At 34.7% G+C, this 18205-nt stretch overlaps 1 protein-coding gene across 1 annotated transcript in view; it reads right to left on the bottom strand.

Annotated features, from left to right (window-relative positions):
- Positions 1-18205, bottom strand: part of LOC109389429 (uncharacterized) — a 73497-nt gene that overhangs the window by 26190 nt on the left and 29102 nt on the right. The window contains exons 4-5 of the mRNA XM_019654938.1: positions 13813-13867; positions 13009-13067 (exon numbers count right to left, since the gene is read on the bottom strand). Coding sequence (XP_019510483.1) covers positions 13009-13067; positions 13813-13867 — 114 coding nt within the window. The remainder of the gene's footprint in view (positions 1-13008; positions 13068-13812; positions 13868-18205) is intronic.

The following is an 18205-nucleotide window of genomic DNA, read 5'->3' on the forward strand; positions in this document are numbered from 1 at the left end:
GAGGAGAGGAGAGGAGAGGAGAGGAGAGGAGAAGAGAGAGAGAGAGAGAGAGAGAGAGAGAGGAGAGGAGAGGAGAGGAGAGGAGAGGAGAGGAGAGGGGAGGAGAGGAGAGACAAAGAAGGGAGGAAGGAAAGAAGGGAGGGAGGGAGGGAGAAAGGGAGGGAAAGATAAAAGAAAGAGAGAAAGAAAGAAAGAAAGAAAGAAAGAAAGAAAGAAAGAAAGAAAGAAAGAAAGAAAGAAAGAAAGGAAAAAGAGTAGAAAGAAGAGTAGAAAGAAAAAAAGTAGAAAGAAGAATGAAAGGAAAGTGGAAAGGTAAAGGAATGAGATGAAGGGAGGACTCTATATTATGCTAAATATCTAAACTATATGAAATGCTTTATAATGCTATAATTTCAATTTTTATAGCTTGAATTAGAAATCTATATCTGGTGAATATGATTCATGTGGTGGATAATTTTGCCATATATATACTTTTTTCCCCCCACAAATCTTTATTTGATTCAGGCCAGCAAAGTGCCTGGGGCCTAGGTGATAGATGACAATTTAGGTACCTAGTGAGCTTCAAATGGGACACTCCTAGAAAGTGGTTAGAATACTGTGGATGTATTTTTGGTTTTCAAAATGACTGGGAAGAACTACTTACTACCTTTTGGTGAGCAGGGCACAGAACAATGTAACATACTGAAGAACTGTCCCACCTGAAACAACAAAAGCACTTCCACTGAGAAACACTGGTGGGGGGCTCACATTGCAATCCATACCCCATTTTCCCAGCCTCTCTTGTCACTTATAGGTGGCTACAGTGCCCAGTTCTGACCAATGAAACCTCAACAGAAGTATGTGAGACGTTGAGGAAAAACTTTTTATTTCTATTGTGATGACATCCATTGAAGTCACCATTACTGTCCCCTTTGGTTCTTCTTCAAAAGCAGCCATCTGTGTCCAAGAGAACCAGAGAGGCACTGGCCACCACACTGTTGAAGAGTTGAACAGAATCCATACCTCCCTCCCTCCAGTTATGTGAGGAAAATAAACCCTTATTTGTTTAAGCCATGAAAGTCAGTTTTTCCATTACTTTTGGCACAACACATTTCTCACTGAAACTATAGTACTTTTATTTCAAGAAGGTCAAATTCAATGAAATAGCTCAAGGAAATTTTGGCTTAGAGGGAAATCTCCTGCTTGGAAGACATGACAATTTTCTCTTCCAAATTATCCTTATGCTTCATGGAGGATGGTGGTGACAAAGGGGAGAAAGGAGCCGGAGGAGGAGAAGGGGCCCCTAGTTTGGTGCATAATACACAGTTGAATGCCACCTCGTAGTGTCCAGTTGGCTGTGGGCTACCCCATTTCATGATAAAACAGCAAACATACAGGTAAGTCTCTGGGGTCAGAAAGACCTATGTGTTGACACACTTCGTAATGCTTGACGTTAATCATAAGGATAGTACTTAGCCTCAGATTCCTCATTTAAATAAGAAAAATAATGTGTTAAGATACTGGGCTTATTTGTATTTAGAGTTGGAAAACAGCTGTCTCTTAGGAAGATGGGAATACACTGATGAAATAACAAATAATCACACAGTGATTCAAGAATTTAGACAGAGGCATGCAAATTGTCATTTTCTCCCATACATTTATTCCATGCACTCTCCTGCAAACAACTTTTCACATGTGTTAAGTTAGTGGATTTATTTGTATTTAAAGTTGGAAAACAGCTGTCTCTTAGGAAGATGGGAATACACTGATGAATAACTATCAATCACACAGCGATTCAAGAATTTAGACAGCTATTCAAATTGTCATTTTCTCCCATGCATCTGGATATAAGTCTGGATAATTGTTAAATATTTGACCCATTTCCCTTATGACTTGCATGTATTCTTCCAGTAAATCAATATATTTGAAGAAAAAGTGTGTGAAAATAGATTTTATCATAGAATTTTACCTTTGTCTTTTGACTCAGAGCATGCACCCTAATTCAAAGAATTAATTGTTTTTTCATATTACTTTTGTTGAATTTTAATAATTAGTTCTTGAATCAATCTGGGATTCATTTTTATTATGTAAGGAATGATCTAAATTATTATTGTTTTTTTTGTTCGAAATAGACAACCAGTTTCCCCAGTGATGCTTAATGAAAAATCCTTCCTATTCTTCAATGATTTCCAATACCACTCTTATCCTGAATAAAATTCTTATATGTAACAAAGTTTGTTTCAGAATTATTTATTTGGTTTCATTGCTCTATGCTGAGTGATGCCCGTTTTACTAACTAACTAGATAATTCTCTCTTTATTAAATTTTTTTAAATGTCCCCTTGCTTTTATTTTCCAGATAATTTAGAAAGAGCTTGTTAATATATTTTGGTTTGAAAATCTGTTTATTTAAAAGGAATCTTCAATAAGTTTTATTAACAATCAGAAACTAAGAAATAGTATAACTACACTTAACATGTAAGTTTTCACAGGTTCCTGCAGAAAAATCGGAAGGAAAAGAGTACAATTAATTTACATAGATAATTATTAATAAATATTTGAAAAAAATTTTCATACTACTAATAAAACTTGAAATTAGAGCGATGATATACCATTTTCATGTAAAACTAGAAAAAAGTTAATACACAATGTTTCTATGTTGAAATAGCTTTCTCAAATAATCCTGGTGGGAGACAAATTTAATGCAATTGTTTAGAAAAGCAATTTGGAAATTCATCTCAGGAGATTTAAAAGGAGTTGACAAGGATTTTTATGTTTGTTTCTCAACTAGATTTTAAGATTTCTGAGCACAGATATTGTGTCTTCCTTGTCCATTTAGCCCTAAACTCCAAGCCCAGTGCCTGGAATGTAATAGGATCAATAGCAGCTTGTTGAATTGAATTCAACTGATCTTAACTGTGCTTTCTAGAGACAAACAAGAAAAATGAAACCAGCCTTCAAGTACATAAAAATTTTATGATTCCCTAAGAATCTTCTTTTCTCGACAGGATATTGGCCCAGTGTTTTCAGACTGCATGTCACTGGGAGTCTGCAGATGTGGTGCTGGGGGGTGTCAGGGACATGCGTGGAACAAGACTCTGCTATAATTTTTCTTGCCTTCAGCATAATACTACAACTAATGGAGATCACATGAGCTTTATAATATGATATTAGATAGAAAAAGCCACATTTGAACAATGATGTGTGTATTATGATTTGAATTACATATGTATGTGCTCAAAGCCTGGAAGAGAGTATGCAATAATTAAAGTTAAAATTGTATAAAAATGTACTAATTTTATATATACTTTTTTTGTTGCTGAAACAGTATAATGTAAAAACAATTTCTCCACTTTTGGCAACTAACAATATTGATTCATATGCAGTTTATATTTAACTAAAAGTCATCTGCCTTTTGCAAATAAACTGTTCTCGGGCCAGCTCTTTACATTTCCTTGATTTATATAATGGACATTTTTAACCTAGGATGGGATTTTATATTTGAAGTTTAATTGTGATATATTCAATCTTATTTTAGTCTGTGTATATCCTTTTGAATCTGGATTCTTAAAAATTAGCTTTCCTGCCCCGTTTTGGGTCACATGAAAATATTATGTCATTCATTTAAAACAATCAAACACACAAACACACAATTAAGTTAGATAAGACCAAGTATATATCATGCAAGCATGTATTTCAAGGTGATAGTGTTCAAATAATCATCTCTCTGTCCTTGCAAAAGTTATTTAATCATTGTACATGTTACCAGCTGTCTACTTCTCTATAACAAAAGACCGCAGACTGGGTAGCTTATAAACAATAGAGTTTTATGTCTCACAGTTCTTGAGGCTAGAAGTCTGAGAACAGGGTCCATGAATGGTTGGGTGAGGGGCCTTCTTGTAGGACAGACTTCTTGTTGTGTCTTCACTTGACAGAAAGGCCAACAGAGAGCTCTTCGGGGTGTCTTTTATAAGGGCACTGATCCCATTCATGATGGTTTTGCCCTTGTGACCTAGTCACCCTAAAAGGCCCCACCTCCTAATACTATCACATTATGCATTAGGGTTTCAACATATGAATTATGGGGTAACACACACATTCAGACTATAACACCAGCTTATTCTTCAAAGTTTTATGAGATTATTTTTCTGATTAACTTAGAAGAAATCAAGATACTCTATCATGGATATTGTTTTACCATTCAAGTAATACTTATAGAAACGACAACACCAAGATGGTTCAGTTCTGGTCACTTCAACAGAAAAGAATTGCATACACATTTTGAAGAGGTTTTGTAACTTGAATTCAAATAAGAATCTCCTAAACAATACAGTAATACCTTGGTTTGCGAGCACAATTTGTTCCGGAAACAAACTACTCGTATCGCAAGACATCACTCGTTTACCACATTAAAATATATTAGAAATGTTTGCTCATCTTGCAGAACACTCACAAACCACATTATTCGCAATCCAAGGTTTTACTGTATATATTTTTTAAATGCAGGTTCCAAGAACATTTTGATTCAGTAAACCTGGGGTACATCTCAGGAATTAGCAATTATAGTAAAGACTTCCCCGCCCTAGATTTTTATCCTACATAGTTGGTCCTCTGACCATACTTTTGAAAAATACTGGCAGTTATATGTTGTCGAGGAGGAAAAACTGTACTAATTTCAACCCAGAGAAATATGATGTGGGCACATATAAAATGCAATATCATCAATATTTATCAGGTACATACCCCACACATGAAATAAAAAAGAACAATTAACCCAACAGGGAATATATAATTTTACATTATGTGGTAAGACAACATACGAAGGGAATCGACAAGATGTGACAGTAAGTATAAAATTAAAGTGATTTGCACATAAGCCATGAGTCAGCAAACAATCATTGAATGCAATCACAATATAACAAGTAACAGGCAATAACAATCTAAGTACATAAAAATCACAAATGTTACAGTACTGAATTTAAATGTAAGAAAAATTTCTGACCATCTGCTGAGCATGTGATACTTATTTGTCTGCACATGTGGCTACGTCAACAACTGGAATATCCGTACATTTTTCTAAGAATTAGGAACCAGTTATATAATGGGTTTTTTTGACCCAGAGGCATTCTCTGTACATAGATGGGTCTCTATTTGGCTGCCAGGATTTTTCTATATATAAGAAAAAAATATATGAGATGTATATTTCTAAAGAGTATTGATTCTTGTTGCTGCCACTATTCACATTTTTTTTTATTCAGTTGTGTCTTCCTAGTACCCTACAAAATAAATGATTTTTCACTTTTATAGCACTACATGACTACATCCCACTCTTAATATTTTTCAAAATGCAAATTTGGTGGTGTAACTTCTTATTTTAAAGCCCTCCAGGATTCCCCCGTTACTCTTTGGACAAAGTTCAAATTCCAAACATGGCCTACACTGCCACTCTAGGCTGAGTCCTCCAGCCACCCCTCTCTCATGGTTCTTCCCACCAGCTCTTTACAGCCTAACCACAGTGAACCTGAAAGCACTCAGGAAGAGCTTGTTTCTGTACTGGATACCATCCTTAATGCTTTACATACCAAATTGCCTTTAATCTTCCCTGAAGGTTTTCAAGGTAGGACTAATTTCTTTTTATTTTCAAAAGCTGAGCATTTGAAAAGTGAAGTCACCTTTGCCATGTCACATAATGTCATATCAATTAGAAAATGATGAGGTTCTGATGTGAACTCAGAAAAGTGTAAATCCAAAGCTCGAATTCTCTACCATTGCACAGTGGGGCTTGCTCTTCAATTTCTTCAGATTTTCAGAGAGCCCTGGTTTTCTAGTCTTCAGGGTTTTTTCAACGCTGCTGAGAAAACTCTTCACGCCCCTGGAGTCCCCTTCACATCCTAGTTTGACCCACCCTTCCTCTGAGCCAGTTTAAGATCTGTGTGTATGTTCCATTTCCTCCAGTACAATGAATCATATTCTAATTATACAATTAGTTGTTTGACTCCATCAAAACATGTAGGTTTCATGAGAGCAGGGACTTCACACTGCTCTCCAGTAGCAATTATTTATTTTTCTATCAAACACAAAATGTGAATCCAGTTTTGGTTGATGACTGGAGTAGAGTTGGAAAGAAAGGAACGTGAGTAGACAAGGACATTTTGAACACCTGATATTGTGTTTTAACAACTTTTAAAGTCAACAATAAATCTACTCAACTAACTACACTGGTATACAGTGAGGAGTTAGGTTGTGTTAGTCATTAATCCACCAATAAGTAAAAAACACATAGTTCTACCTTTTAAAACATTATCAGCCAACTTTTTCAAATATCAAGTGCCGAATAGCTCAAAGTATGTTTTGCTTTGTAAACTTATGTTCCTATATATTTAGTGATGCTTGGCTAATGTTGCCTTTATTGTTAGGGCATCAGAATAAATCTTGATTGTGTACCTTTTTTTTTTTTTACATAACTATGAAATTATTCAAAGGCCAAACTTAGACAAAACCAAATTGAATGTGTTTTGTTTTACCAAGCACTTGCATTGAATTCTTTGCTTTCGATTAACCTTCACTCTGTGGTGAGACATCGTAGTGCTCATTAAGGAATACTGGTGCCAGACAACCTGAATTGGAGCTGCAGCTCATTCGCTGCATAACCTGGGAAAATTTACATAATCTTTCTATGCCTCAACTACTCCTGTATAAACTATAGATAGATAAACATTCGTGTCTCCCTCATATGATTGCTGGGAGGATTAAGTAAATTAGAATATATGTTAAATCATCTCAGAAAAAAACCAACACATAGAAGTTCTATGCATTGTTTGCTCTTACGATGTTTCCTATTTGTACATTTAACATCATATTTAGACATATAAAACATTAGTTAATCAAGTTACTCATTCATTATCAAAATTTTAAAATATAAAATATGTAAAATATATAAAGTATAAAAAATATAACTAAAGCTAACTGGGATAATTTCATGTACAGAATGGTATTCTTCCAAACTTAAATTGATTGCTACTGAAATTATAAAGGAAAATAACTTTGACTAGTCTCTGAATTAAATTACATTATGTGAAACATGTAAAATGTATGACAACAACACATATGATCATCAAATCACACTTTGGTCACAATGGCTTTTCAGTGACCATGAACTTGACTTCGCTGTGATCTTTGTAGTTGCATTAAAGTTGACCCTTTAAAATGCATGCTCAGATTATCTCTGAGGGAGCTAGGCTCCAGGACAGCTTACATCAAAGAATGTAAAGGTAGGGGCCGGGTGAGTGGCTCAGTTGGTTAAGAGCTCACTCAAGGGTTTGAGCTCTGAGCAACAGCGGTTCGATTCCAGCCCGAGCTGAGTTGCCACTGAGCTGTCAACAGGTGGCAGGATGGCTCAGCTAAAATAAAATTAAAAAAAAAAAAAGTGTGTAAAGGTTTATCCCAGGTGCCGTGGTAGGGTATATGTATTCTTTTCGCCCACCTGAGCGACAGAACCTCTTGTCTCCTGAGACTGAAGGTGGGTGAACACCACTCACTGCACTATGGCATATGGTTTCATACAATTCACAGGGCAGAATTCGCAGCCAAGTGTTGTGTGACTACGAAAGCTTGCATGCACAATAAATGACAACAAACTCAATTAAAATGTTTTGCTTAAAAGAGAAAAAAAAAGTTATTACATAAGTTTTTCAAAGGCCTGCCAGATATCACTCAAAGCCCTTGCTTCACTCTTGGAAGCTGCAAGCGCTGAGGCTGAATGTTCCAGAAGTCACTGGAGCATATCCAGCTTCTCCTCTCATTGTTGCCAGTCCTCCTATTATTTCATAAGGCAACAACACAGGAGTGGGAAGAGCAGTTCTCCTGTTACTGTCTTATCTTTCTCTAAACAGAGCGTATACAAAGAGATAATATAATGCACACACAGTCATACACACACACGTGCTGTCTCACCCATCTGGTCCTGCCTCTCTTTCCCAAGTGTCTGTAAAACTGAGATTGAACTTGCAAATTACACATCAGCAGCAAATGAACAGACCTGGGAATGAGCAGAAATTCAAAGGGTCCCAGCAGGACTATTGGAAGGTCATTTCTTAGGCTCTTTTTTTTCACCAGTCATTGCAAATATTACATTAAATTACCATTAATGATATTGAAATTACTTATACTCTATTATTACATTACAGTACTATTAAAAATATTGAAACATATTCATGCTTTAACTTGACATTATTGTATTGGGTTGTCAGAAAAGTCATGACGCATTTTTGCAACGAAAAACAGAAAATATACGTCATGACTTTTCTGACAACCCAAAGTATCCAAAATGTCAAAAAAATTTTAAATGGAAATGTCTTAATTTGATTTTAGCTATAATTCTCTCACCTGTATTCTGAACATTGCTCAGCTAATGCATATGGTTATTTAACTAAAATTATTTGGGGTTTCATGAAACTGATATATTTCATAATTTCTAATTAGGAAAGAAGATCAAAGGCTTGAGATTTTAACCATAAAAAAACACAATTCATGAACTTCATTTAAAATTATCCATTGTTATAAATTTTAGGGTAATGTGATTTGCATATTAATAGGATATACAAGTATTCGTAGATAAAACTTATCAATAGAGAATTACCCTGCTAAATTTAATACTATGTTGCTATATGTTAGTGAGGATATTTAAAATATTTTTATACTACATTTTTTCATGGTAAAAATTATAGTTAAATATCTCTCCTGGAGAAACCTTCTTTCCACTTTTTTTTTTTTTAAGTAAATATCTCAACTTGTTCCAGAAAGGATTCTGGATTGGATGGCACACATAGTATAGCATGAAAGGAATGTTATAGAGAACCTCATAAAAATGAGCTAATGTCATATTGGCTTCCCTGTTAATTTCACTAAAGAAAGCAACCAGCAGACATTAGGAGAAATCAGAACAGAAATTTCTTATATAAATTATATATCCAAATTCTGAAGGTGCTGCATGGACAGCCAGTTAGAAAAACATCATTCTTTTTCTTGAGAATTAGTCTTGATGTTCAAACTTTCATAGTTGTGCTTTTCTCCCCCTTTGTTTTTGCTCAGCCATTGGAAGTTAATGATCTGTGTATACAAATCTATGGGAGAGTGTGTGTGTGTGTGTGTGTGTGTGTGTGTGTGTGTGTGTACATGTGTAAATATGCACACAAGTTCTGTTTATTAAAATGTTGCTGAGCTCTATCCATTCAGGCTCTCACATGCCAAGCAGAGAACAGAAAACTCAAGCTGCAGCTCTCAGACCAGGGTCATGTTTATTTCTTTCTTTCTTTTATAGATTAAAGCTTGCTCTCTCTATATAAAATATACTTTCACATGTAAAAAATCAAAACAGGCAAAGAAGCAACAGTTATGTAGGCATATATTTGCTGCTCGTGGTGCTGGAAAAAATAAAAATGAAGTGATGTGTCAGTGGCTAAAAACATTTCTGCAACCTTGCCAAGAGAAGTCTAGGAATATGTCATGTATACACTTGAACTGTTTGTTCTTGAGCTTGCTTTAAGAATGTAAGCATGGCTAAGTGTCCCAGCTTTAAGCCCTAGAGACCGATCACTTTCTTTTGTAATGAAAACATGAAAAACTGTGGACAATATTCACATATCCCTCCAGAAATGACACACATTATTTTTGCCTTCTGTGATCATGAGTGTTTGAGATACAAGATAGTTAAGAGTGAAAGGATGTTTTGAAATAATCTTCTGGGATTCTTTAAAACTTAATAAACAAAAGTATTTTGTGTAGATGGTCAAGTGTTCAACTTTTCTATATAGTATGAATTTATATAGAGAAGCCAGAAAGTATCATTAAACAATAATGTATACATTAAAACTAAAATTTATAATAGGTAAGTTATATATGTCTTGCAATATTTAGATATGCCAGAGATAAATACAAATACTAAGAACTTCAAACACTATTTAATTTTAATTACTTAGTTGATTTTGTCATAGCCAATTATTTTCTAATCACAAAAGTATGTTTCTATCTCTTTAAAAGTTAGGTGGAGAATGAATTACATCAACAAATTAATTAAACTTTACTTATATGACAAACTCCAGTTGAAAAATTAAAAACAAATGTATTAAAAATAACCAAAGCTACAATAATAATTTGTGATTGAATATACAGTATAAAATATGTAAATTATGACATCAATAGTATTAAACATTTCTAATACTAGAACTTCCTTCATGATTTCATGCTCACTTCAATATATCATTAAGGATTTTGATAAAGAAATCAATAAGAAAGAGATTCAAACTCTTATACAGAGTTCCCAACTTTCTTTTCCTCAAATACATTGTTCCAAATTTTCCTTTCTTCAAATCTTTGTTATTGTACATGCAATTTTAGATGTCATGATTAACAAATAATAACTCAATCTAATATTAAGCACTTTAGGATTTTCTGTATATTTGAAATAGTTTTAAATTCATTTGCAAAATAATAACTTAGTAAACAATTAATATGCAACACATCTATTTATATTATTTAGAAATATAATCCCATTAAACTTGGAGCAAACTTAATGATTAATTTGTCACAATTTTTAGGAGTCCAAAGATGTGAATGGTTCTCAATAACAGATCTCTGATGATAAACAGAAGTATTGCAACATGCAGAATTTCGTTGCTTATTAAAACGGGTAATGAGAGAGAAAATCTGTGGTGGCTTATCTTATTCTCATGCATAGACAGTCTAAAAATGTTTAGTTACCTGTCATTTTATACAATAATGAAAGAGGAAATACAAATAATTTATATCAGCTTCCTTTCTCTTTCCCTCCTCTCCAGCCTTATTTCCTGCTTCTTTGCTGCTCACATAATCTATATGGGCTATACTGAAATACTGGCCTAAATATTTCATACCTCCCTATAATTGCACTTATTTTCACCTATGTCTATAATATCTTCCTCCCACTATTGTTTATTGAGATAATACCTTTCCCCTACTCCCCACCGCCGTTCAAGAGTCAGATAGTTTGTGAATCTTTCTCTGAGTTCACCCTTGGTCACATTAGAAGTTGTACATAGTAAATGTCACTTTGTATTATATATATTGGTTTGCATGTATGTTTGCCTACTAAGACTGCAGGCTTCTTCAGGTCATGGGTTTTTCATTTCCACATACCTGGTGCTTTGTGTAATATACGGCACATGGTAGGTACTCGGTTGATTGAATGATAGATATTTTTGCTAGTTGAGTAAAACTTCTTGGACTACTTCCTTGAATCACAACAATCTAACAGAACAACTCTGATGGCAAAGAATCTGTTGCTATTGTATTAGATTTGAGTTACCGCCATGATGTTCTAGCTCAGAAGAGTTCACCTAATATTAGTTTTTCTCCATTAAGACTTATTTTTTCACTGGAATCCATATTGTCTTGTGTTTTAGCTTGACAAGTTTAAGAGAACAAAGTCAAAAGAAAGAATTTGTCTTACTAGTAACCTATCTGCTTTTTCCCCTAGTAAATTATTTTTTCCAAACATTATTTAATCCAGTATCCTACCCCATTTCCCATTCACATCTCCATTCCTCTTCCTTTCTTCTCTTTCTCTTCTTCCTCCTCCTTTTTCCTCCTTCCTCGCTCTCTCTCCCACTCCTTCTCTGTCTCCTTCTCCTTCTTTCCAACCAGTAATTTTTACGCATGTGCTGTATTTTCCTATAGGTCCACTTTTTTCTACTTTGCTCTTCCCCAAAAGGGTCTTCATTATTAATTTTGTCCATCACCATGAAATCCCAAACAATATCATCTCCCAAAAGGAGAATTATTTTTAAGTGAAGGAGATGGAACAATGCATGCATAGCCACAAATTTTACTGATCTTACCACGTGCCCATAACCCAAGAGCTTCTGGCTTATTGTAACAATGTCATGGCCAACTAAGGACTCAGTTAACTCACCAAACAGAAAACAACAATCTATAGGTTAAAGTTCTGTCCTACAAGCCAAGTTATACGACTCAAACCAGTGCCTACTATCATTTTCATAGCCAGGACATGGGAAAAGAGCTAAACTACAGAGGTAAGAATATTTTCTTTTCTATTACCAAAACAACTCAAAGAAGTTCACTTCCAGTCTCCACAACCTTACATTAAGTGCGTTTGGAGTTGTATTCCTTAGGGAAGAAATGCTTCCATCAGGGAACAGAGTCATGGTCGATTTATTTGGAACCTGACACTTTTCTCTTGGCCATTCAGGGCTCCTCACACCATTGAGCCGATTCAAAGAGAAGGAGCTCACATTGACTGAAGTGATTGATCCCAATAACAATGGTAACATGATTTCCTGTTACCCAATTGGGACATGGAGGGCTATGTGTAGAGCTCGGGGGATTTACTGGGTCGCTTACTGGTACTCGCTTTCGCAAGAGCTCTGGTCAATAGAAACTATAGTGACACAGTAAAGAAAGGACCACCATGGACTGAGATCATGCAAGATTATGACACCAGGTAAAGAACTCCATACAGCTGCGGTGCTGGCAGAGGTAAAATAAACTTGTATTGAGGAGTGAAGAAAGGTGACTGTAAGTACCAAAGTAGGGCTCACGACTAGCAACAGAAATGAGGAGAGCAGCAGTATTTTATTATGCGAGTTACTTGCTTATTTTTCACCCCCACCTCTCCCTCACTTTCTTACCTTACGTGAGCACATTGGTGACGCCTTTCATTTTAAGTTTCAGGTGCGTAAATCACTGAATTGTCACCAACATGGCTAATGGGAATACGTGTGATCCCTGTGTCAGGCACATAACACTTAATCTGAACAAAAAACAAGACTGGGAGCAGAAGGATGAACCCTGCAGGATCGCCCCCCTTTGTTTGTCCAGCTCCACCCTCCATCTTTCTCCACCCTGCTCTGCATCCTCGGAAGCTGACCTGTATAAAAGGCATCAGTGAGTTCTCTCACCTTCTGCCTACCAGACAAGATCAGTGAATAGGACTCAACAACAGATCAGGAGAAGGGAGAAGGGAGAGATGAAGTACCTATTTCCTAATTTCTTTCCTGTGGGTAGACTCTCTTCTTCTGTCAAAGGCAACAGCTTCTGTAAGACAACCCCTTCATCAGTTTTTCTTCTTCATTCTAGTAACCACTCTTTCCTCTTGTCACTTTAGTGACCTTTAAGGCTTGGGGTGTAAGCTTACCCCCCATTTTTACTAACCCCAGGGTATTATTCCACCTTAAGTTGGTTTCCCTGAACTTGGTTCACACTGTTGGAATCACCGCCCCACCTTTATTAAAATTTCTTTGATTAACGTTATCTTTATGCCAAGAGAATCGACTTATTTCAATATTCAGAAATTATGTCCATAGCTAAATCATATTTATCAAATACTCCATTTTCTTTTATAATACAGTATGCTGAGCAATCTTTTTCCAATATACAATTGAAACAAGAGTAAAGATATATTATGAAAATAAGTAAATAAACCCATCAGAATGCTAAAAGTAAAAACTGTCTGCCATGATCAGACAGCAAATGTTAACAAGACTTTAGAAGACAGTAATGAAACCGGGTTGTATACAAGTATAATCTAGATCAAAGAAATCACATCTTCGCATATGAGTGGTTGAAGGCTGTAGGTGATTGGAAGTGTTCTCAGTGGCAAAAAACTAAAATCAAGTGGCTCAAAATCTGTAGCTATAAATTACAGAGAGCAGGAGAGAGCTCTAGGTGACCTGGAGTGAATTTAAGTAAAGGCTCATTCACAGAACTGCTGAGTTATTATTATATTCTCGTTATGTGCAGAGCAGCTAACTATAGACTTTTGCCCATTTGAGGATCTCACCTGAAATCTGAGCAGACGATGCTCCTGAATGCTCCCACAATGGCAGTTGCAGTGCCTGAGAACAGAGGCAGAAAACGGCAGTGGATGTCTCTGGAGCTGTGCAATGGAGCTGGGCGTTGGGAATAGAGAAGGAGAAGCAGTTCTACCCAAAATAAAAGAAATCAAGCGCTCCACCCTTACGGTCACTGCCAGCCTGCCTGCTCTAAAGGGAGCCTTTAATCTAAGGAGAGGCTGTCTGGCAATGGGACTAACTCAATCAGGCCTCTTCCCACACAGGAAAGGGCCTGAGGGCAACAGACCTACAATCTGACGAGCAAACCCTGCTGGCAAAGAGATTCACCAGCTCAGCAGCAATTTCCTAAGTGTTAGTGATACACTGAGCTTCACCAGTTATAAAATCCCCTCAGAGAAAACCGAGTAATTACAGAAGAAATGGAGACAATGCAAAAAATATAAATAATTTTTAGAAATCCCTGTTAGTATCCTCAGAGAGACCAAGGGATGGTGTACAACGAAATTAAGAATAGGTTGCCATAAAAAAGAACAATAAAAGAACAAAAAGCAATTTTTGGAAATTAAAAGTTATGTTTTCCAAAATTAATTGAAAAGAATCGATAAGAATACTTAACAAAATGGGCAATTCTAGATTAGTAATCTGAAAGATAAAGACAAAGATATCTTCCAGAATACAAAATTTAAAACACTTAGAAATGGAAAATATTAGAAAATTTAAATGTCAATTAGTTATGTCCAGAAGGTCCAACATATATCTATTGGAAGACCTGAAAGAAAGAAAAGAGACAATTGATAGATATAAAAAGTCACGGACATAATAGAAAATAAATCTCTAAGAAAAAAACTCAAATTGAAGCACTCCACATTTACAGGAAAAATGAAGAGGTACACACTCAGAGACAGAACGTGAAATTTTAGAAATCCAACCACAAAATAAAAACCATAAAATTGTTTCTGATGGAGAAAAAAGTAACCTACAAAGGAAGGAGGATCAGACTAGCACCAGACTTCCCATTAGTACCATTACATGTCAGAAAAAACATATTTAATGTAGAATTCCATGTACAGGGAATTTTTCATTTAAATATGAAAAGGAATTAAAAAGAAAACATTTTAGGTTGCAAGATCCTCCTGTTCATGAGTCTCTTCTTAAAAATAAAAATGTATGTGTGTGTATATATATATATATATATATATATATATATAAAATTTATTTATTTATATATTTTTTAAATTTACAGTTATAATCCAGAAAAACAAAAAAAGAAACAAGAAATGTCATGCATCTGAACCAAACTGAAAAGTGCACAAAAGAAAATCAAAGGGTGATTTGAAGAAGAACTAATATGGCACAAAAATTTCTTCAGGAAGAAAATAAATCTTATTACCCAAGTTGTATGATTAAGAATCACCTGTTAGTTCTAATAAGATAAAGACCATACATATATATATATATATATATATATATATATATATAATATATATGTATAATATATATGTATAATATATATATATAATTATATACATATGTATTAATATGTATAAATATGTATGTATAATTTTCTTTCAATAGACAACAACAAAGTCAAAAAATCCAGGGAAAAAATAAGTTGTACAAGAGTTGTGTGATCCCAATACAAAGGCAATTGATTGAGTGAAGGAAAAAATAACCGATTTGACACTGAATTACAATATACTGAGCAACACTGTGCTAGATATTTTTCAACATGTTAAAAAATTTAATTTTCATGAGTCTTGTAACAAGCATTATGATCATATAATAAATGAACAGAGAATCCAATTGACTCTTGAGGTATTTGAATCCCTTGCCCAAATCTCCCAGATAATAAGGAAGGAAGTAGGATCTAGTATCTGGAGGCAGAATGGACAAATTGTGGAACAGTGATTTTCATGACACTAAATTTAAATATAATTCAGGTGCTATTTTTTAAAGATATTAAAAGGATCTTTATTCAAGAGGAAAATTGGATTAGAAAATGAATTTATTTTTTATTCATCTTATTCAACAAGTATTTATCAAGCTAATATTATGGGTCAGGCAACATATTGGAATACAAATAAAAATAAAACGTCTCAGCTTTCAAGAGGCACACAGTTTAGTATATGATTAAACAAACATTGAAGCATGCTAGTAATCAACTGCATTATTTCTGAGATCCTTTCTTTGCCCATTGCTACTCTAGAGATTCTCAAAATTTTTGATCTGGTAATCCCACATCAGCCTTCTGAACTAAAAATGTTGTAAACAAATGAAAGACTATTGTCTATAAATAAATCAGCACAATTGAAATTATTCCAGTTTTCAATACTTTATAATGGTGCTTCCAGATCCTTCTTATCCTATAAAACGCTTGTGAAAAGGGACACTCGAAAGAAGCAATGGGCCCACAGGACTGAAGAAATTCAGAAGGATATGAAGACGGAAAGAGAAAGACGGCCCTGGAAACTACATGCTTAATTACGATCATACAGAGGGAGGAGAAATTGAAAAGCATCATTTCTTGTGATGCTCACAAACAACCTGTAACCCAGCAAGGGGATTTCACATGGTGTGATCTTTGAAGAAAACGGAAGTTTCTGGTTCTATAATACATTATTCTGACATTTAATATTTAATGGGTTTTGTATGACTCAACTTTGTCCAGTAATGTTATTCAGCGTTTAAAAAGGCATAAACTTTATTGTAGACACATTTATTCCCAGAAGTGACCTGCTTGCAAATAGAAACTTTCGGTTAATTAATCTCTTTGAATCGTAGGATTTAAGGGACTCAAGCGTGAACGGAAAAACCAAGGAAGTCCGTAAAACATTAACCACTGTGTTAGACCAGGAATGACAATTTTAAACAATATTTTATGCCCCATTAACTCATTAAGTTTTTTATCAACTCAAGTTGAGTAACCAGTTCAAAACCTTGATCACATTCTGGACATGCCGATTACATATACTTAAGATATAATCTCTTTTGTTACAGTAGGTGACATATATTCTTTTCAAAAGAATAAATACAACACAGAAAAAAGTAAGGTCACTTACATGGAGGATTTATAGTTTAATTTTTTTTCATAAACCATGTTCATATTTCAGTTGATTGTTACATTTGTTTTGTGTTTTCTGTGAAGTTGCTCGTTTCATAATTACCTTATGGAAACGACTGTAACAAATGGTGAATAATCAGTCTTTTGAAAATTAGAGTATTGACATGTATATAATCTGCCCTATCATCTAAAACCATTTTCCGTGAAACAACAGTGTGTTTGTTTCAATAGAGCATGTAAAAAACTATGGCCCACTAAGCTGCCATTAAAAAATAGAATATTTCCTGAATCAAATACCGTACAGGGATAATGCCATTTAAATCTATACACTAGACTACTACTATTATTCTATTATTCTCACATTGGCAATGAGGAGTGTAAGGTCAAGGAGACCCTGTGATTTGCCAAGGCCACTCAGCGTGTGAGAGATGGAATCAGGACTTCATCCAGCAGGCGGTCAGATCCCAGAGCTTCAACCTTTAAATAGCATGCTGAACTGAGATGTGTTCTCCTGCCACACTAAACACTAGTAATTGTGATGTAACAAAACTGTCAGCATGGGGTAATCATATTTTCTAAACACACATACATGCACGCACGCACGCACGCACGCCCAGGAAAATGACTAAAATGCTATACACCAAAATAGTGATAATTATTACTAAATAGTGAGATTATAGGTACCCCTTTTTGTTCATTATGCTTTTTTGTGTTTCCCACTTTCTACATCAATATTGACTCTTTCTAACAAGAAGTTTGTTAATTAGCTCAGACATCTTGAAATCATTCTTTCCTTATATTGTTAATACTAATACATTTTGGATGTAATCTTATGATGATGTAAATGTATCATTGCAATATAAACAAAACAATTTTTTTACTTGATCTGGTAAAGTCTAAGTTTAATACCTGTTTTAGCGATATAAGGATTACTAGGAAATATTCTGGTCTGAAAACATTTTTCACACCTGTCAGTTGTGTACTTGCTCCAAGGGATAAATATCATTCAACTACAAATTCAACTACTTTTGGATTAGATTACAACTGCTATTGGATTAGGTTACAACTACTACTGGATTACAGTATTCCTGAACAGTATCTAGTTGTTTTGTGTTTTAAGTAAGATAAATTACTTATCTATTGCATGGCAGAATAAACACAAAAAGTATTAGCTAAGTATATAATATATACATATTAGCTGCCTATATATGAAAAAGACTATCCAAAAAATTAAGTATTTATTCTTGGAAAATAACATTTTAATTTTCTCCTCTCTCTCTCTCTCTCTCTCTCTCTCTCTCTCTCTCTCTCTATATATA

This window comes from Hipposideros armiger, unplaced genomic scaffold, assembly GCF_001890085.2.
Source record: "Hipposideros armiger isolate ML-2016 unplaced genomic scaffold, ASM189008v1 scaffold_233, whole genome shotgun sequence".
NCBI classification, from domain to species: Eukaryota; Metazoa; Chordata; class Mammalia; order Chiroptera; family Hipposideridae; genus Hipposideros; species Hipposideros armiger.